This window comes from Loxodonta africana, chromosome 3 (assembly GCF_030014295.1).
Source record: "Loxodonta africana isolate mLoxAfr1 chromosome 3, mLoxAfr1.hap2, whole genome shotgun sequence".
NCBI lineage: Eukaryota > Metazoa > Chordata > Mammalia > Proboscidea > Elephantidae > Loxodonta > Loxodonta africana.
Window position 1 is genome coordinate 81,738,265 of NC_087344.1, and position 20,727 is coordinate 81,758,991.

The 20,727-nt window shown below is 53.5% G+C and overlaps 1 protein-coding gene across 4 annotated transcripts; it reads left to right on the plus strand.

Annotated features, from left to right (window-relative positions):
* The first annotated feature begins 523 nt into the window (after nucleotides 1–523).
* On the plus strand, nucleotides 524–20,455 carry RNF220 (ring finger protein 220). 4 transcript variants are annotated; one of them, XM_064281881.1, is made up of 11 exons: nucleotides 524–646; nucleotides 784–826; nucleotides 4,012–4,133; nucleotides 4,491–4,623; nucleotides 12,984–13,080; nucleotides 13,286–13,372; nucleotides 13,512–13,567; nucleotides 13,696–13,777; nucleotides 18,373–18,481; nucleotides 18,645–18,719; nucleotides 19,448–20,455. In XM_064281881.1, exons 1-11 carry the CDS (start codon nucleotides 593–595, stop codon nucleotides 19,517–19,519), a joined length of 930 nt encoding a protein of 309 aa, XP_064137951.1. In that variant the 5' UTR covers nucleotides 524–592; the 3' UTR covers nucleotides 19,520–20,455. The 4 variants fall into 4 exon arrangements, with proteins under 4 accessions (XP_064137951.1, XP_023410414.1, XP_023410415.1 ...); XM_023554646.2 differs by having other exon boundaries at nucleotides 13,699–13,777; XM_023554647.2 differs by having other exon boundaries at nucleotides 4,012–4,055.
* The last annotated feature ends 272 nt before the right edge of the window (nucleotides 20,456–20,727 follow it).

Here is a 20,727-nt window from a genome sequence, read left to right on the forward strand (position 1 = left end):
GGGAGGAGGGGGGGTGGAGGGGGGGTCTGAATCCAAAACCAAACCGGTTGACGTCCAGTCGACTGGACTCAGCGACCATGTAGGACAGACAACAGCCCCACAGAGTTGCCAAGGCTGTAATCTTTACAGAAGCAGACTGCCACCTTTTTCTCCCGCACAGCGGCTGGTGGATTCCAACGCTCACCTTTAGGTTGGCGGCCGAGCGCTTTAACCACTGCGCCACCACAGCTCCTTGGGAGGGTCTAGCAGCCGCTAAACCTGGGATGGGTTGGCTTTGCAGGCGGTGGGAGGGACCCCGGGGCGGCCCCAGCCGGTTGCTATCGGAGTACCAGCGGCCGTTTCCTAGCCCCTGTCTAACGGCCCCCCCGTGAACTTTCACCCCCGCGCGCGACGGCGGCGGGTCACGTGATCAGGGCCAACATGGCCGCCGCTGGGAGCTGAAGCGCCGCCACCGCCTGGCAGCCGGGGGGAATCCGCCCGCATCGCCGCCCTCGCCGGCCGGGCGGCCGCGGGGCCCGGAGCGCCGAAGGCCGGGGCTGGGGCGGTACCGCGCGGCGGCCACGGTCTCCCGTTAGAGCAGTCCTCGGCGGCTATGCCGAGGGCTCGGAGCGGCCGGCGGAGCAGGGGGGCCGGCGGGAGGGAGGAAGTAGGTTTGTTTACGGGCTGTTTGGGGCGGGGCAGGCCTGGATGGGGGTCCGGTGCTGGGGCGGGGGCCAGGACTCCAGGCTCAGCCTGACGCTCTTGTTTCTTTTTTTTTTGCATCTGTTCGGGATCTTCACCTAGACCTTCCTGCGAGTGCGAGCCAACCGGCAGACCCGACTGAATGGTGAGTCCTACCCGGCCCTTTTCTCCGCCCCTCCCCCGGCCTCCTCCCTCCCTCACTGCCTGCAGCTCCTGGTTGCTTGGGTCTCTTCGACATTGGAGCCCATTGACTTTTTCGCAGTCAAGGCGCCTGGGTATGTGCAAATCAACGACTGCCCTCAGTTTCCCCGTCTGTCTAGTGGAGATTATGGTTTCCATGTCCTGCCCAAGCCTCTCTGAAGGCCGTGAAGAACTCTGGGGGGCAATAAGTGCCAGAGAATGAGGAACAAGCCACACAATTCCACTCAAAAACTCAGCTTTGAATTTGCAAACTGCTGGGGCCTCACTGTACAAGCCGGCAGGGCGCTGGGAATGTTTTTCTTCCAGTTTTTAATCAGTGCCTAGTAGTGTGAATGCAGCCTCTCTGCTGAGACTTGACAATGCAGTGAGATCTGGAGTTCCCACGGCAACAGGAACTTACTCATCCCAGGGCTCTTTGAGTTATCAGTCGGCCCACATTTCACAAAGGTGATCAGCGTGGGCTCGACAGCTCTTAGAGGCCTCCTCTGAAAGCAGGCCGTGTATGCACTACCTGGCAGCCCTCCCTTTTGGATTCAGACCTCTGGAGCATTACTGTTTGCCAAACACAATTGAATGATCCTAGCTTTTTGTGCTGACTGGGGTGTAGTGTATCTGGGGGTGGCTAGAAGGGGCTTAAGAGTTTCTGGGCCATCGGGACATTCAAGATCCCCAGCTCTTGCCACTTGGTTTCTACTACCAGGCTGTACTCCAGTCTGGGAAAGCAAGAGTACTCATGGGCTGGCACCACGTTAAGCACCATTCTCACAACACACATTTTATAGATAAGGAAACCGAGGCTCAGAGAGATTAAGGTGATTTGTTTAAAATCACACAGCTGGGAAGTAACTTAGCTATGACTGAACCGAAGTCTCTTTATTTCCAGAGCCTGTGCTTCTCTGACCATGCCATAAAACCTTGGTAAATACTTTGACTGTAGGTAGAAGTAACTATTCTCTGGGTAACTTAGGGAGCAAAACTTTCCCTACCAAGCTTTAGTAAGCTTAGCTTAGGTTTTAGAAGGTGAATGGTGAGCAAAAAACCAATCCTGCCTTGCTTAGCTGACAGTTTCCAGGTGAAGCACATTCTATCAGGGTGTTTTCCTGGGACTGCCGGGGATCTTCTGCAACGTAGGTATCCCGGGCAAGGAGCGTGTCCAGTGTCACGCAGCTTTTCTGTGAAATTCATTTCTTCATTCAGTCATTGAGCAGTGTCTTATCATTGGCTCCTTCATATCAGGGTGGCACTCCCTCAGACAGGGCAGGGTAGGTGAGGGACTTTCATATTGGCACACTGCTCCATACTCGGCTTCCAGAACTCTCAGGATCCCTTGCTGAATGCCCTTCTGATATACAGCATGCCTTCTCCATCCCAGCCCTGGCTCTGAAATGTAAAGGCTGCTTGAGCCTGAGATTCCAAGGGGTAATGAAGCCAAGGCTGAGGGACTGGGATCTTTGTCTACAAAATTTGGTTGGGGTACTAGACATCGTCACATGTCCTATAGTTAGAGGACAGGAAATTGAAGAGATGGACCAGGCTATAGACCAAAGTTTCTCAAACTCCATGTTCATCCTGGTGGGATGGTGGCTTTCCTGTTGGTTTGGGTTTTTCTAGGTCTGATCTGTTTTGGAGTTGAAGTAGCCCCCTGCCTCAGACCCTGAACAGGCAGCAGCTGGATCCCCAGGTGCCTGAGGCCCAGAGGGAAGCTTCAAGTGCATATTCTTGCTTTCTAGCACATCAGTAGGGTCAGTCTTTGTTGATGCTGATCAGTCAGAGGGACTCTTGTGACAGGAGAGCATTCTAGGCTATAGTTAGGCCAGTCAGATTAATTTCCTATCTTGCCTTTGCCACTTTAAGGAACTTGGACAAGTGATTCTATAAGCCCCAGGTTTCTTTATCCGTTAAAAAAAAAAATGGGGTAAAGCAATCTAGCTTCAGCATATAGAATTGAATGAGCTACCTTGCATGAGGTACTTGGCTCCAAGCCTGACACACAGTAGAAGCTCTTTAAATTGTAACATACCCACTCTCACCTGTGTCCCCCCTGCCTGTACTGCATTCATGATCATCTCGTCACTTTGCATCAGGGTCAGTGTCCATGAGAAAATTCTTCCTGGCCCTGCAGTGGGGAACCTTTCCCTCCTTGGCTGGCTCTCCCCTGCTGCCACCCCATCAGTCTGGTGTCAGGGGCCATCTCTGATCCTGTTGTTGCATCCAGGGAGGGGCTAGAGGGAACAGAGTCCCTTGTTTTGACCCCTTCCTGCTTCAGTGACAGGAGGGCTGCAGAGAGGGATTAGTGAGCTAATTAGAAATGATTGCATCTCTCGGCATTAATTAGCAGTGCTGTGGGCTTGCAGTGTGCACTTTGGAACTGAGCCCCCTGCAGAACAGCATGGTAGGCAGCCTTCTGCCTCTGGGGCTTACCAGCCCCTCTGCACTGATTAGAAATGATGGAACAGGTCTGGGTAGTGCAGTAAAGGCTGCCTTCTCAAGGTGCCCTGGGCCCTGTGACCTGGCTGCCCAAGGTCTGATCCAGATCCTCCATATCTTTATGACTGGGCCTCAGTCTCCTCTCCTGTAAAATGGGACTAGTGGACATCAGAGGAATTCTTCCTGGGGTGATTCTAGGCAGGACCTAAAGGCTGTACCTCAGGGCTTTTGGCCCAGGAACAGCAGAGATTTGAGCATCTCTGATGAGTGAGCAACAGGCCATATCAGAGCCTTAGACCTTGGGCTCTAGCCCAGAGCTATCCTCCGGAGCTGCACTTCCTGACACCAAAAGAGCTTGTGGTCTTGGACTTCTAGGGAGATACCTAGTGACATGGAGTATCTTTGTCCATTGGACTCACTGAACAATGCAGATAGGGCAATGCAGGTTAAGTCTGAGCCAGCTTGACCAAAGAGCAGACACTTGGACACTTCCCTGGCCTAGCACCAGTCTCTTCCCCAGGTACTCTTGGCAAGACCCAGTCCCCAAGACAGGAGAAAGTGCTAAAAATGAGGGCCATCTCAGGCACTGAACAAAGGGGCTGATGGCTGACAGGAGGTCAGGCTGTGTCAGCCCCACTGGGACCCGGGAGCTAGAGTGACCGACTGCCTGTCCTGTGCTTTGTTTTCGGTTTCTCCATGCAGCTCGGATTGGGAAAATGAAACGGAGGAAGCAAGATGAAGGGCAGGTATGTCCCCTGTGCAACCGCCCCCTGGCAGGATCGGAGCAGGAGATGAGTAGGCATGTGGAGCATTGCCTTTCTAAGGTAGAGGGGCCACCACCCTCCCATTCCTCCCTTCCCTTCCCCTAACGCTAACTGCAGACTGCTCACAGATCTATGTGCTGTTGGGGTCTCTGTGTGGTCTCAGCAGCTTTTTCCTCTGTCCTTTGCCCTCTTCTTTTGCTTTCACTCTCCCATTTCCCGTGGGTCCAGTGGAAAATTATTGGGAAGAGGGCCAGGTCTTTGGCCTCTAGATTGGTTTCCTTCAAAAGAGTCCTAGAGCCAGGGGCCCATCTTGCACAGTGTAACTCTGAGGCCAGGGCAGTGTCTCCCTTGCAGGCCCTGGGGGCGGGCAGGTAGGGCCAGCCTGGGCCCTGCGTGATCCTGCTCTGCTCTTCACAGAGGGAAGGCTCCTGCCTGGCGGAGGAGGATGCTGTGGACATCGAGCATGAGAACAGCAACCGCTTTGAGGAGTATGAGTGGTGCGGGCAGAAGCGGATAAGGGCCACCACTCTCCTGGAAGGTGGCTTCCGAGGTACAAGCAGCTGACACAGGCAGTGGCACTCTGGTGGCCAGGCCTCTGCTGGTTATCCATCTGTTGGGGGCCAAGAGGCCAAGGCTGGTGGCTGGTCATCCATTCCACCATGTGGGTACTGCTGCTGGCGGGGCTCCTTTGTGACCGAGCTGCCTGCCTGTGATGTGCATATTAAAATGGATGTATTTGGGTGGAGAAATGGAATTGTGAGGCTGCAAGCTAGGAGTGACGAGGGGGGCTTTCAGCCTCGGGTGATGCATTGAAGGTGACAGCCAAGCCGCGTTGGCACCTGCATAAAATATTAAAGGGACGGTTACGCATTTATCACTCCATCCCTCTTAAGGCTGATAAATGAGAATCCAGCAACCTGCTGTACACCTCCAGCACTGGGGGCCCTGAGGGCTTCCAGCAAACACATTGGATTTTCCTCTTCCTCCTCAGCCCCATGTCAGGGAAATCAGTTACAGAGGAGAGAGTGAGTTATGGCAAAATTTGACCTCCCATGAGCTTTACTGGTGAATCTAATTTTAGCTGTGATCCCATCCCTTCTCCCTGGGCGCCCTCTGCCCTGAAGCAAGAGGGGCCTGGGCCCAGCTGCTCCCTGCTTCCCTTGGGCTCTCCCCAGTTGCTGCAGAGGGGTCTGCAGGGCCCTGCTCTACCTCCAGTGCCCTCCAGCTCCTCAGAGAGCCATGGCTTGGCCCAGTGGAAATCCCTCACTCTGACCAAGTCAGACAGCAGAACTGGGCAGGCACCCAGGGTCAGTAGTAACCTCTTGTCAAATTCCGTTCAGGCAGGGGAGAGGGGAGCGGCCTGCCTCCAGGCCTCCAGCTTTTCTTTCTCTCTGTGCACAAGCACACCTGGCACTGCAGCTTGTGGTCATTAAGTGAGCCAACCTGCTTCCCGTCTGCCTCCAGTTCTCTGGGCTACACCCTGGGGAGTGCTGCTGTGTCTGGTCCCTGGGGACACACCACAGCTGGGAAGAGGGTTTCTGCCTCCTTGGGCCCGTGCTGCTTGGGCTCGTGCTAAGGAGTGGTCTCTGCATTGACATCCAGTGCAGGCTGGCTACATGAAGGGATGAAGAGCTCACACAGGTTGTTATACCACTGGGCTTTTCTCAATTACCCAAGCTGTTGGGGACAAGCCCAGACGTAAACAGGAAGGCTAGCGAGACCAGACCATTTCCCTGGGCCTCAGCGCTGAGCTGGAGAGTGTTCATTGCCATTCACTCCAGGCTTATCTTGGAGCTTTAGTGTGTGAGACCCTGGAAGGATGAAGAGCAAAGCCCAGGATCCCACAAGGTGTATACACAGAGGTGGCGGGTGGCACCCCATGCAGGGTCAATTCCAGGACACAGCTTTGGGTCAGCTCTGTTGGCAGCTGCAGCTATTCTCATCTTCCATTGCTGTGGCAACTTCTCAGTCAGGACTCTTGGCCCAGCACTGGGCCCGATGGCTTCTGGGCACCAGACAGGGCTTAAGAGGGATAAAGCTGCGTTGGGCCTGTGATTTGACAAAGTATTTCTCCTATTCTGGATTGCACTTGCAGAGCGGGTATGAGGGGGCTCTTAGGCCCTGGGCGGGTGTCAGTTTTCCCTGAGTGTTTACACTGTGAGGTTGTTCCTTTCAAGAATTCCTGAGGGGAGTTCAAAGGGGGCTTTTCTTTGAGCGATTTGGAGAGCGAGAATGAGAGTGAGACTTGAAGAGGGAACAGGGGCCGGAGGTGCCTTTATCTGCAGAGAATTGCTCCAGCTTTTCTGATAGAAGCTGCTGCTGCCTCTTAAACAGCTTAGTGCAGTCAAAAGACAGGCAGACTTGAAAGGCTGTTTTACAGCAAGATCAGCGGGGGCCATGAGACGGAGAACAGGGCCCAGTGGAGCGGAGGAGGCTGAGGCTCCTCAGTTGGGGGGGCTATCAAAGGGAGGCCCTGGCTGATCCCGATCGCCTTTGCCCCAGAATCCTGCAGAAGCTGGCCATCTGTCGGTCTACCCTCCCTGACCAGCACCAAGAGGCCCCAACTCCTGGGGGGCTGGGTGTGGCCCCACCAGGCGGGCTGGTGTCAGTACAGCGCATTGATCGCCCGCTGGGCGGGCTGGGCCGCAAGCCGGGCAGCGCGGGCAGCGCGTGCTTAATGTGATTGAAAGGCAGTTAAAATGGCGGTGACCTTTTCAGGAGGAATTAGATTGCCTGCCAAGACCGGTTAGAGGGAGTGATAACGCCGGCTGAAGAAGCTGCCCAGCCGACTTCAGTGAGAGGGAGGCAGAGGCAGGATGAGCAGGCGAGCAGCGAGGCCCATTTAAGCTGCGCCGTGCGTGCTGACAGAACAGAGATTGCTGTCCTTGTTAGATATGAAAGAATTGAAGAATTGCAGATAAGTTCCTGTATCCGATCATCCCCTCTCCCTCCTCCCAGACCAGGGTCCCTTTGTCATCCTCAGCAAAGCTTCCCACCAGGCCTACTGGGAGCTAGTCTCTTGGATCACATTAGTTACCTTGAATGTAATCTCTTGTGGGAGGCTTGGTGGAGGCACTGGGCTGAGGGGGGCGGGCCTTAGAGATGGGAACCCATGGTCACTGAGGGGGAGGCCCAGATATCTTAGGCCTGGCAGTACTTGAAAATGATGTTTTAGGACAGGATAAAGGACCACACAATAGGTGACTGCCAGGAGAGGTCCAGCTGGAATAGATTTTAAGGGACTAAGAGAAACAGGTAAAGATTTCAAGAAAGCAGGTTGGCAGAAATTTGGGGGACTTAGAAGATACTTGCTCAGGCCTTTGCAGTTCTAGGAGAAATCCTCAGCCATGTGTCCAGGTTGTTGATTTTTCTCTCAGAACCATAAGTTTTTTAGTATGTTACTGCTGTTTCTCCCCATCCACAGTTGTGACTGTATAAAGGGAAGACTCAGAGCCTAGTGCTTCACCGGCATTCCCCGAAAGGGATCAGCAGTTAAGAGAAAAAGATGCTCTCCTAGGGCACCGTGCCAAATCTGGCAGAGCAAGGGGCCTCTAAGCTAGTGAAGCAGCCACAAGGGAAAGCCTAATTATAATACAGCCCCAGAGACAAGCCTACTCCTATTGTAGTCAAATGAGGTATGTGACAAGTGAGCCATACCTTTCCTCTCAATTCCTACACCCAGGGCCTAGATCCTGGAGAAGAGGCTTGTGGGGAGCCTTGGTTCCTCCCCTGTATGGGCTGCCAGTGAGAGCTCACCAACTGGATTTGGGAAGCTCAGGGCTCTGATGGCACCATCATATTTGGAAAGGAGGGAGGACATGGGAATGGTTGGTTTCAGATAAGCTGGCAGTGATGTGGTGGGCACAAGAGTGATGAGGTGGAGAAATTTCCCAGGAGGCTACACAGGAAACAGAAAGTGTCTGTAGCTGTATCTCTGGGCCCTGGGGGTGAATGCATTACTAGAATCCAGTATTAAGCCCCTTTGAATCAAACAGGTAGAGGTGAGGGAGAGGGAGGGGTACTACAGAGAACCAGCTGTGTAGGGCCTGTGCCCTGCCCAGATCTGGCCCAGGGACTACATCTTTCTCAGGTTCCTGTCTTAGATTTAGAATGGTTCCAAGTAGCCTGGAAAAGACAGGCAGGGCAGCTGTGACACAGATCTGTTAACTGTTTCGTGGTAAAACTTCAGTGCCAGATTGCGGGGCAACGAGATGGAGGGTATTGTGCATCCAAGGACATAGGGACATTGCCCTTGCCCTGCCTTCTTTGGTGTGTTGGCTCCCAAAAGATGGGAGCTCTAGATGCTAAAATGTCCCCCAGCACAGCTCTGCTGCCTGGTCCAGTCAGCGGCAAATGTTGGAACAGCAGCCTGCTTGAGGCAGTCTTAGAATGGAGAGGCTTATGGCTCCTGCCTCCCCGCCACCGTGTAGTAACAACTGTTGCCTGTTGGGAGGGGTGAGGAGAGGTGGCAAGGAGCAGGGCACCTTCTGTCCCCTGTGGCGACTGACGGGGATTTAATCGCCTTTTGGAACACAATTGTTAAGCTGGGACAGAGGGAGTGCAGGCAGAAGGAGCAAGTATCAATGGTTTTAAACAGCGTCTATCTCTACGCGTCTCTCCTGATGTGAGGCAGTGAAACGCGTTATCGAGGAGGCCCGGAAAGTGGCTAAGTGCGTTTGACACACGCCAACTCCCTGCCTCCACACTGGATAATTGCATTGTCAACTGTTCAGCGAGGTGGCAGGTGACACTGCAGGCCGATTGATTGTCCCGCATCGCAGCTCCCCAGACTGTCAGCTCCCCAATCGATGGCGTTTACACAAGACACCGTAACTGCATCTGTAACTAATTCCAGTGTAAAACTCTCCGGGAGCTGCTGCCCCTGCCCTTGCTGTTGGAGAGCACAGGCCTCCGAAGGGCCCAAGACTTTCCTCTCTCCCTGGGCTCTAGTTTTGTTGGGAGCAGCAGGTGAGGACATCGATGGTTCCTTTTTTGTGGTATCAGGTTCCAGAACATTACTGCCCCCGGTAAACGGGCATCTCTAGTTTCTCAATCGATCATCTGATCAATTGATTAAATTAACACTGATCCCCCCGCCCCCCTTTTCTCAGTGGCCCAGGAAGAAATGAGTTTATGGATGAGGGATCGTTTTTATAAAATTTAGACTTGCTGGTCATTTCTGTACTTAACTCTCTCCCTCTCTGTGGTTCAGTACTCATTTGAAGAGAAGGGGTTTTTTGCTTTGCTCTCCCCAGAACAGGGCAGTTCGGGCATCATTGGCCATCAGGTTTAGTTTGCCTGTGGACAGCACCCTCGATGCTGTTTTAAGGTGGGACAGAGCCCTAGCTAGGGGGCTTCCCCAGTGACTAAAATGTGTTGCGGAGGCCCTGGGTGCTGAGCCCCCTCCCGGGATAGCAGCGGGAGTGCCAACTTGCCTGTTATCCCCGAAGCCACATGGAGCAGGAGCCAGAGCCTTGGAAGGGAGCTGTCTGTGCCATCTTGCCTCTGACTACTGGCTTGGGATATTCCAGCAGCTGAGAACATAAAACGACTGTGGAGCCTTCCTCTCCTAGTGGGAGGGGGGCAAGCTGGCAAGGGCGCTGTCTGCATAAAACGGCTTTATGGCCGTTTCTTTTTATTATGATTCTGCCAGAAGTCAGCAAGTGACATTTCATTAAGAAAATAAAGTTTAATGTGCTGGGAAGGAGGTTGGAACAGGCTAGGGCAGCACAAGAGTGAAACTGGCAGCAGCAGCTTGTTCTGAACACCTGTAGGGGTAGGGAGAGGGTCCCAACATCTGTCTCAGCTGAGGCAAGGGGTCAGGGTCAGAGTCCACTGCTCAGACCAGAAGCGGAGAGGCCCTTTCCTGGGTAAACAAGGTATGTCACTCCAGCCTGCCCAGCTGGGGTCTGATAGGGAAGGTTATGTCCTGAGAGGTTTCTCCAGGCCACCAGCTAACCAGGCCCCAGCTTTCCTTTTGGTACAGGACTCCCCAGGTCCTTGTAGAAGAGTGTTGCCAGCATTCAGCCAGTACTACTAGAGGGCTGTTGTGTGGCACCTGCTGTGGACCTGACCAGCTCGGTGCCAGCTGATTCTGGAATTGCAGCTGTGAATCAGGCTTGGGACCTAACTTTGAAGCTTTCAGTCTGGTGAGGGCCAATGACAATAAATGGTAATAAATGCAATCCTGAAACGACACAGGAGTCTGGGCGAATGCCGAGGCAGGGACCAAACCCAGAACCCGCTGCTGTCAAGTCCAACTCAGCGACTCTATAGGACAGAATAGAACAGCCTCATAGGGTTTCCAAGGCTGTAAATCTTACGGAAGCAGACTGTCACATCCTTCTCCTGCAGAGCAGACTGGTAGGTTCGAACCACTGACCTTTTGGTTAGTAGCGAAGCATTTTAACCACTGCACCACCAGGACTCCCTTAAGGAAGGGACACCTGTGTATAAATACACAGGGAATTCTTATCCACCATCTAGCGTACCTTAACAACAGGGACCAGCTACCGAAACTCTGTTCACAACACCAAACCAGGGGATGAACTGAATAAAGTTTGGAAGAACGTTGTTGAGATGAGGTTTCATTCATTCAGCAAGTAGTTAGTACTTATAGAGCAATTACTGGGTGTAGGCTTTCTGAGTTAATGGTAGAAGGCTTGTTTGAGCTGAGTCAGACTTGAAAAATGAGCAGGTATCACATTCATTTTGCAGACCAGGAGGGTGAAGGTTCTAGGCAAAGAGAACAAGAGGTGTGAAGGATATGAGAGTATGAGAACACAAGTAGGATTTGGGAAGCCATGATGGCTATATTCCACGGGAGCAAGAGTCCTAGTCGAGGGGTAGCAGGCAATAAGACAGCAGTGGGCAGGACTTCAGACCAGAGAAGCCAGGTGTTTCCTGGCAGCTTTTGGGTGCCGTGTTCTCTCTGCTTTGACATGCAAGCCATGCTGGGCCCAGGAGTGGTGTCAGGGTTCTCTGCGTTCCTTTTTCCCACCCACAAAGCAGGGCTGGGCAGGGCCAGGCTGAGCAGAGGATGTGAGGCTGGCTGCCGAGCTGCATGTACTTAAGGGGTGTTGGCAGGGCTCGGGGGCACAAGCTGTAAGTGAACGTGATAGCTACATTCTGATTGATGGTGGAGTTTGTCTCCCAAACTGTCAGAGGGTTTATAGAGGTGCCACTCACCCACAAGGCGGGAATTGCTTGTCAGGACACCTGGCCGTGAGCAGGAGAGAGAGCTGTAACTTGGTGTTTTCTCAGCTTAATGGCCCTGCTGCTGACCTGCCTGCTGCCTTAAGTTTGTTGGTGCCTCTGCTTAGTGGGAAAATGACGACTGTCAGGAGGAGGTGGAGCCAGGCAGTACCTAGCTTCTTTCTTTCCCTGGTGCTTCCTACCCCTGGGTTGGGTGGAACCTTTCTGAGACTGAAGACCAGAAAGGTAGAAGGGGGAAGAAGGATCAGGAAGAAAGCGCTTCAATAAAGAGCCTTGGAAATGGGCTTTAAAGATGGAGGGAGAGTGTTTCAGATGGAGTGAAGAGCTGGACAGAGGTCTAAGAGCAGGGCATGCAGGGTATGTCTGAGGTGCAGTGAGTAGTCTACATGCTCAGTTACATGGTGAAGCGAGGAAAAGAGCCAGGGTGGAGAAGTAGGTGGCATCCAGGTCTGAACAGATCAGGGTGAGGAGCCTGGGTACGATTATCCATGCAGGGGAGCCACATGTGGTTTTTGGACAGGGAAAACAAGGGCTAGAACTAGGTGGTAAGCAGGATGAGGGAACAGACAAGAGACTTAAAGATCCATTACAAGGACCTGAGAGTGGGAAGAATGGACGAGAAGAAATTTCTAAGATCATCAGGCAGAAAGAACCCTGAGGTGCTTCCTCACCTCTCTGAGGATTTCCTTGCTGATCCCACTCACCACAGATTCTATCAGCTTCATCTCTTTTTATCCCTGGCAAGGCTGCTGTGCTGTCTGTGAGAGGTGGTCCAAGACCCACTGGGAGGGACGGAGGGAAGGAGGCAAAAAGTTCTGTGGCCCCTGACTCTGGGTATCAGTAAGGGTGACCCTGGGAGTCAGAGAGGCCACATGGCAGGTGAGTGGGCCTGGTGTACCTTTAATAACTCAGTCTTCTCTGTTAGCTAAGAGTCTGCCCGTGCCTGTGCCAAATGCATTTTGGTAAGGTCACCCGTCTGCACGGCCCTTGGCCCTGCCTCAGCCAAACCTGGCTGCCTTCATGGACTTCTTTGAGAAGCAGGTGTGCATGCCTAGCCTCCCTCATCTGTCCCTTCCTAATCCCTTTATAACTGCACTTGTCCAGGAATCTGGGCTGAGTGAGGTGGAGATGAATAATTAATGTCAGGCGTTTCAGACACCAAATATTTGAACAGCTGCCTGGTGTTTTTGCTGGCAAGGACCTGGCGGCCAAAATCAGGACATTGGCTGGTAGGGGGGAGGTGGTGGTCTCGCTCTATGGCTCTGACTGGCCTTAGCCAGCCTGTTCTCCCCTCTAGTGGACTTCTCACCCTGGACTGTGGGAAATAGAGGAGGCCTAGGTACTGAATGGGGTGACCTTTTAGACCTGAATTTCTCTGTCCTCTTCCTAGACCTGGAAGGCAGGTGGACAGCAGGCCTGGGCCTGGGTGTCTCCGGAGGACATGACAGTGTATGAAGGGGCTGGTTTATGAGCACTTGGAGCAGCAGGCAGTGGCAGAGGATGAGAATGAGGTGTGCAACGTGAGAGGGACTGAAATGTCCGGGTCTAGTATCTGGCTCTACACATCCCAGGCCCAAATTTCTATCTGGGCCTTATCTGACCCAAAACCTGACCCCTACTTCAAGGGCAGCAGAAGAGACACCCTTGGCCTACTTGTGTTGGTCCCTAGCCCTCCTTACATCCTCCTTCCCACAGGCTCTGGCTTCATCATGTGCAGCGGCAAAGAGAACCCGGACAGTGATGCTGACTTGGATGTGGATGGGGATGACACTCTGGAGTATGGGAAGCCACAGTATCCTTGGGGCTCTATGGGGCAAGGTGGGGCTGGAGGCGCAGGCCAAAGGGAGTAAGAAAAGTAGCTAGCACCTCTGGTACTTGCCACTCACCCCAGGGCCAGAGTCTCATAGCTTTGACATGGGGAGCCCAAGCCCTTCTCAGGATTCAGCCGTCATGGCCTACTGCAAACTAGGATCCATTGTCCTTGACCACCATGCCAGATACACGGAGGCTGACGTCATCCCCTGCACAGGCGAGGAGCCTGGTGAAGCCAAGGAGAGAGAGGCACTCCGGGGCGCAGTCCTAAAGCAAGTGTGGGCATAGGCTTGAGTGGGTGGGATAGAGGGATGGGAACCCCTGAGACCAGGGTTTACTCAGTGCCTACTCTCAGGGCTGTCCCACCTGCTTTCAGGGCTCACTTTGTTCTTTCTCCTTCCTTTCCTCTAGTGGTGGCCCTCCCAGCACACGCATCACACCTGAGTTCTCTAAATGGGCCAGTGACGGTAAGTCCTGCCCTCAGTTAGGAGTAATGGGGGAGAGAGGACATCCATGGGTGGTGGTTTCCGACTGAAGCCCAGCCCCTCACCTGTGCTGCCCAGTCTGGCCAGCATGTGTTGTCCCTTTATTCCAGCAGAGATGCCATCCACCAGCAATGGTGAGAGCAGCAAGCAGGAGGCCATGCAGAAGACCTGCAAGAACAGCGACATCGAGAAGTGAGTGTGGGTAGCCGGGGAGGGGCCCGTGGGGCAGCAGTTTAGGGGGAAGGAGAAGGGGCCCTTTGCTAGCAGGAAGGCCTGCTGCCAAGGGCTCCTGGCCCCTCCAGAGTGCAGTTTAGCCCTGTGGTCCTGGACACACAGCCGGCGATGGGGCCCAGCTGGTGCTAAGCATGATTCTGCGAATTGATCGCTGGTCCATGGCCCCAGGAGCCTTGGCGGAGGGAAGAGTAGGTCTGCCGGCCTGCCTGCCTGCCCGCCCGCCTGCCTGCCTGCCCATCCGCCCGCTGTGGCGGCCGCCGCCCGGAGAATGTGATGTATGGCCGCCCAGCCCAGCCGGCACACTTGATTCATCTCCAGTTTCTGTTTCTTAATCGGGAGCTAAATTGGTTTCATTTTTCTTGTCCCGGGTGGCACTCGCAGTGGGTTTTAGGCAGGAGCATTGGATCTCATCACTTCTGGGAGGAATTTTTGGCCTGGGTTCTCTGGCAGGGGAAAGGGATCCGTTAGCACTTCACCTAGGGCTAGGCAGCCTCTGGCCTAGATCCCCAGGAGCCACAAGGACTTGAAATCAGGTGGGTACCTCACTCCCTTTCCAGAAGCCCAAGCAAGGCCAGTTCTGGCTCCAGGAGGTAGTATCGCCCAATCTAGGCTGCCTAGAGCTACTGCCGTTGGCCGTTGCTTAACTCCTTGCACACTCACCCCCTCCAGTGGAAGCTAGGTTGCCTGGGGTTAAAAGGCAGCCTCTTCATTCCAGGGCCAGTGTTCCATCTTGCCTCCTGCCAGCAGAGTGGATTGCAGGCCAGTGCAGGGCTGGGTCGGTGGCCCAGGGTCACCTCCCATTTGTTTCCCTCCATTTTGTGTTGTCATAAATTCATTCCAGCCCGTTGTGGTTGATCAGTTTATCCCGGCCGGGGCCGTGAGTGCTGCTGGCATGATGTATGGGCCGCGGCGCGGGGCCCGGCTGCCCATGAATCACCGCAGCTGCTCCGTGTCAGCGCCGGAGCGGGCCGCACGGGTTTGGTGCAACCAGCTTGAGGGGGGGAAGGAATGACGTATGGATGTTTATTTAATAATTCTCTCCTACTCCAGCTGAGCGGGGCAGGCGGGGCCGTAAGGGGCGCCCACCCTCGTCTAGAGGGGCTGCTCATAAATCAGGAAGACAAGATCATTAATCAGGGATGGCGCCCGAGGGGGAGGTGGGGGCCAGAGCCAGTGGCCATCCATGAAGCTACTACCCACCAAGGCTGGGGGAAGTCAGGATTCTGTCCCACCTGTGAGCACAGGCACTAGTGGGCGGGGCTCTAAGACAAGGTGGGGACTGGCTCAGTCACATGCAAAGATCTCCATTGGGTCTGGATCTGCCAAAGTTGGGGGCCCTTCTCTCTCCATGGCTTCTCCCTCATACACAGAGGGAGATCTGTTTCACAACCAGGGGAGGGGAAAGGCAAGATGCCAGGCTTCCTCCAGGAATCCCTCCACCTGTGTCCTAGAGGGGCCCAGGAATAGCTCTTGACCAACCTGGGCATTTCACCAGAACAAAGATTAGAGGCCAGGTGTGTGCTGAGCAAATCCAGGATAGAGTGGACTCGGGGTTTGGATACTGGCCTCAGTGTGGCCTTAGAAGGAGCCCTGGTGGCGCAGTGGTTAAGTGCTTGGCTGCTAACTGAAAGGTTGGCGGTTTGAACCCACCAGCTACTCCACAGGAGAAAGATGCGGCAGTGTGCTTCCATAGATTCACAGCTTGGAATCCCTATGGGGCACTTCCACTCTGTCCTGCAAGGTCACTGTGAGTTAGAATCTACTCAACGGCAGTGGGTTTGGTGGCCTTAGGACTCTTGGAGATGGAGTGAGAAGTGCCTTCGGTCTCTCGTGGCCCCGCTTTTGGACTTGCTGCTGTAACTCATTCTTTGGTTTGGGGTTTGGCAGTTAGTTCTCCACTCTGGCATAGGCTGCCAGCTCCAGGCCTTATTTTCCCCATCTTTGAAATAACCACCTAAACCCAGCAGAGTCCCAGCCTGGTCCTTGGAGAGGGTGGGAGCATAACTCCCCAATCTTGTCTTCTGTCACCAGTGATTCAGATGGGGATGGCACGTATAGCTTTGGGCAGAATGCCAGGGAGAGAACCAGCTGTGCAGATAATTGTGAAGAGGGTAAGGGTGAAGGTTCCAGGGAGCTGAAAGGTTGAATGGAAGGAGCTGGCCTTAGGGCCTTTCTCAGCTTCCCTGGAGAGAAGCAGGGCAGAGAGAATCATGGACCCCTGGGGTGATGGATTCTAGAGCATCCCTGATACCAGGACACAGCCATTAGGAGCCATGTTCTGTGTTGCTAACACCCCAAGAGAGAAAGGTCAGAGATCAAAGTTTGTTGGTGTCCATGGAATTTCACCCCATCTGCCTTCCCCCATCTCCCTCCCCCCATTACCACGTGCATCTAGCAATGACAACCTATAAGCCTTCCCACTTTCTAAGCCAATTTTCTTTGTCAAGCTGGCAGAACAGACCACCCCAGGAGACTATCATCCATGCCTTAGCCACACCTCACTGTGACAAGGGGGGGGGAGTGGCCGCCACCCCTAACTCAGTCCAGTCTTTGCTTCCCTATTGAATACGTTTTTTAAACCCCAACTCTTATCCTACCACACCCCTCTCTTCCAGCATCCTCAGTGATGTCCCATTGCCTGTAAGATAAACTTCAGTTCCCAAATGTGGCATCTGAGGTCCTCCCAGACACTACCTCCTTTCTCGTTTTAGCACCTCGTGCTTAGCTATAAGTGAGCCTTCCAGCCAGATGGGACTCTTCCTGTCAGTCTCCTACTGTTTTCTCTACCTGGAGATGTGTCTCCTTCTGGGTACATCCAGTATCATAGTTAATCACACAATTAACGATTGACCCGTGTGCCAGGGTTTGAATCCTCTCTTCCTACTCTCTGTGAACCTTGGGCAAGCTGCTTTATTTTTCTGTGTTAGTTTCTTCATATATGTTAGAATCTTCTCGTGGAGCTTTTGTGAAGAGTAAATAAGTTAATTATCAGTCTCTCAGTACAATCCTTGGCATTTAGTATGTGCTCGATAAATTTTAGCTATTTTATTTGTATTATCATCACTATTATTCCCTAAGGCCCATCTCTAGTGCCATCTTTTCTGCTCCAGAAAGTGTTTTTCTCTTTTGAGTTTTCCAAGCACTGGTACCTCCTGTGTCCTGTTTTCTTGTTTTAGGAGGGGAGTGTCACTCCTTCAGATAGTCCTAGCTAGTTCATTTTCAGCATTGCAGCCCAAAGAGTCCTTGGGAAGTTGTAGAGACCTTGCTTGTGCAGGGCTTGGACAACAGCTAAGGATGACAGGGCATTGATGTGCCCGGGAGGAAATCACAAGGAGCCCTTGAGGTAGGCCAACCCTGTGGCCCGGGGACCTAGGTTATGTGGGACTCATCCAGTCCCCACATCTCTCACCCTTTCCCTGCTGGTGGGATTGGCTCTTTATTCAGCAAATGTGTCCTCATACTCCAAGCCTAGCATGGGGTAATGTCCATAGTAAATATTGGTTCAGTGAGTGGCCTATTCTCAGGGAACTCAGTCTAGCAGGGAGACAAAGACATTTGTGGTTACAATGTAGTACTGTCGCTGCTGTGGTGGTGTTAGCAGAGGGCGCTGTTAGAGCACAGAAGAGGTTAGCCACCAGTGGTGGTGCTGGCTGGCAGGGTTGGAAAAGGCTTCTGGGAGGAGGTGGTAACTAATCTATGCCTGAATGATGAGGCAGAGCTAGTTAGGAGGTAGAGCAGTCCAAGTAGAAGAAGCACAAAGTATAGAGGCCAAGGGGGTGTAGAATGGTCTTGTGTGGAGACTCGTAGTAGTTCAGTGTAGATGGAGCATAAAGTATGTGAAGCATAAAATATGAGGGATGCTGCTGGCTGGGGCTGGACCGAGGAGGGCCTTGTAAGCCTTATTACAGAGTTTGGTAGAGCTTTACTCTGGGGGAGCCTTTGAAATGTTGGAAGTAGAAGTGATCAGTTTGCATTTTAGAATGCAAATTCCTCTGCTAGGAGAATGGAATGGAGATGATAGGTCTGCAGGCAAAGAGGACATTTGAAAGGTTAGTGGAGTCATCATAGAAGAACTCATGAGGGCTTAGACTAGTGGTGGAAACTCTGCTGCTGTAGTGGTTAAGAGCTATGGCTGCTAACCAAATAGGTCAGCAGTTCAAATCCACCAGGTACTCCTTGGAAACTCTGAGGAGTCAGAATCAACTCGACGGCAACAGATTTGGTTTCTTGTTTTTGGACTAGCGGTAGTAGGGGTGGAAGGAGATATTTAGGAGATAGATGGAACATTTGGGATGTTCGAAGTGCCAGAGAAAGAATGATTACCGGGTATCTGGTTTAGAAATTCACTAGAAATTGTAGGAGGAACAGGAAGAGTAAGGTGTTCAGTTCTGGGATGGGATGTTTGCAGATAAGGGGATATTCAGGGGTTGGAGGGCAGGAAGGATGTCTAGGAGACATTTATATATGTGGTTCTGGAATCCAAGGGAGGTATGGGCTGGAAGCTCAGATTGGGGATTCCAGCCTGCTGCCCAACTGTGCTGTCCTCTTTACAGAATCACCGAAGATTCAGCTGTGACGACATTTGAAGCCCTGAAGGCTCGGGTCCGGGAGCTTGAACGGCAGCTATCTCGTGGGGACCGCTACAAATGCCTCATCTGCATGGTGAGTGGAGGGGACCTAGGGTGCCCTTGGTCAGACAAGAATAGGGAGCCTTCCGTGCTTCACTGCCCCCTTGGGTTGGAGAGGGTGTCTGTGCTGTGATCTGGGCTTTTTTGATGGTGGGCCAACCTCAGAGTGACCCCTTCTCTGCCCACATCCTCCCTAGGACTCGTACTCGATGCCCCTAACGTCCATCCAGTGTTGGCATGTGCACTGCGAGGAGTGCTGGCTGCGGACCCTGGTGAGGTGGCATGGGGCTGGGGAGGGGTGGCTGTTTTGGGGTCTGCCCAGATGCTCATGCTTGAGCCTGCTCAGGAGGGTGGGAAGGAGGAGCATAAAACAGCCAGAAGCCAGGATATTTACCCCCTTCAGGTTTACAGTGTTCCTCCCCTGCTCCAGGTTTATTAAATTCTCCCCCTCCATGGATTCACTTTCTCCTTCTCCTGGCCCCCACCCCCAGAGGGCTCACTGTATCACACATATTGGTGAGACCCCAGGTCAGGAGGAGGCTGGCTGTGGGTAAGCAGGACCTGGGCCTCAGCCCCTCCCATTCCTAAGCTCCTTCTGCTCCTGCCCCTGTTCTTCGCTCGGGAGCAGCCATTAAAATGTCGCCCGGAGACAGCAATAAAAGGCCCGGACGTGGGCTCTGTGTCCTGATCAAAGGCCGCGTGTAATCTCGTTAGGGCCGCGGCAGCCACAGCTGGACGCAGCCTTGTTCTCATTACCGGGGCTCCTGCTGCGGGGCTGGCCAGGCGGTTTGATCTTGGTGACCCCCTCCCCAACACAGGAGCGAGCATTGCCTGCCCGCCTGCTCGAGAGGCCCCCCATGCATCCTCAGCCTGGGCTGAGAGGACCCAGGGCCCAGCACACCACACTGATGCTGGAGACATGGCTACAGGCCCAGGTGCTCACATATGCAAACCTGTGGCATGCTGTGTGTAACCCAGGCCTTCCCTGCTCTCCCTACAGGGTGCCAAGAAGCTCTGCCCTCAGTGCAACACGATCACAGCGCCTGGAGACCTACGGAGGATCTACTTGTGAGCTTGCTAACCCCAGCAGGCCTTGCCTCGGGCAGCCCCACTTGCCCCCAGCCTCTGTGACAGTGACCCTCTCCCCTTGTACATACTTGCACACAGGTTCCCCATGTATATACATGCACTCTCACACACACACACATACATACACACACACACACACACACACACACACACACAACGACTCTGGAGCCAGAGGTGAACCTGAGGCCCAGGCCCTGCCTGCTGGCCCCCACCAGAATTGAGGACCATACCTGTTCCAGGCTCTTCCCAGGGTGGGACGGAGGGTGGGGAGAGTAAAGGGGCAAGTTTCCTGAGATCCAGCCCCTAGACTGACAGACGGACAGACATGCAAACACCAGACTGAAGCACATGTAATATAGACCGTGTATGTTTACAATGTTGTGTATAAATGGGACAATTCCTCCCCCTCCGCCCTCCCTTACCCCTTGGGTTGTATGATTTTTTTCTTTTTTTAAGAACACCTGAAGCAGTGCCTCCTTTAGGGTTGGCTGGGGGCTCGGCCCATCCACCTCTTGGGGTGCCTGCTCCCCTCCCCCCCCCAGCGGTGTCCCTTTCCTCTCCCATGTGCTCAGTGTTCAGTGGTGTATATTTTTTCTCCCAGACATGGGACACATGCCCCGAGGGACATGATCCTCTCCTTAGTCTTAGCTCATGGCGCTCTTTATAAGGCGTTGGAGTGGTGCAGGAAATGGGAACTGAGCTGATGCAGGGGCTGATATTGGGGCTGGATGAGGGTGCTCCTGGCTGCCAGCCTTCTGCCAAGAACTATTCCTGGACTTAAAGCTGCTGTTCCCAGGGAAGAGTGTCTCTCCCCCCCACGTGCCCCATGGTGTGATGCTGTGTCTGTATATTCTATACAAAGGTACTTGTCCTTTCCCTTTGTAAACTACGTTTGACATGGATTAAACCAGTATAAACAGCTGATGCCTGTGTGTGTGTGTAGGGAGGGGCAGGTGATGGGGGTGGACAGGGCAGTAAAGGGCTTAATCCTGGCAGCAAGGTGAGGAGACACTTGCTGTGATGTGTAAAGCCTGGCAGGACTGTCTGATCAGGGGCCCTGGAACATTCAGGGTGGGGTGGAGGTGGGAGGTCCAGGGTCCTGACTATTGATGGGTTGGGGCTCCAGGTTAATTCCATATTGATGCAGAATCGTCAGCTCATTAATCACAGAAGAGGTCAGAGCTTGGGGGT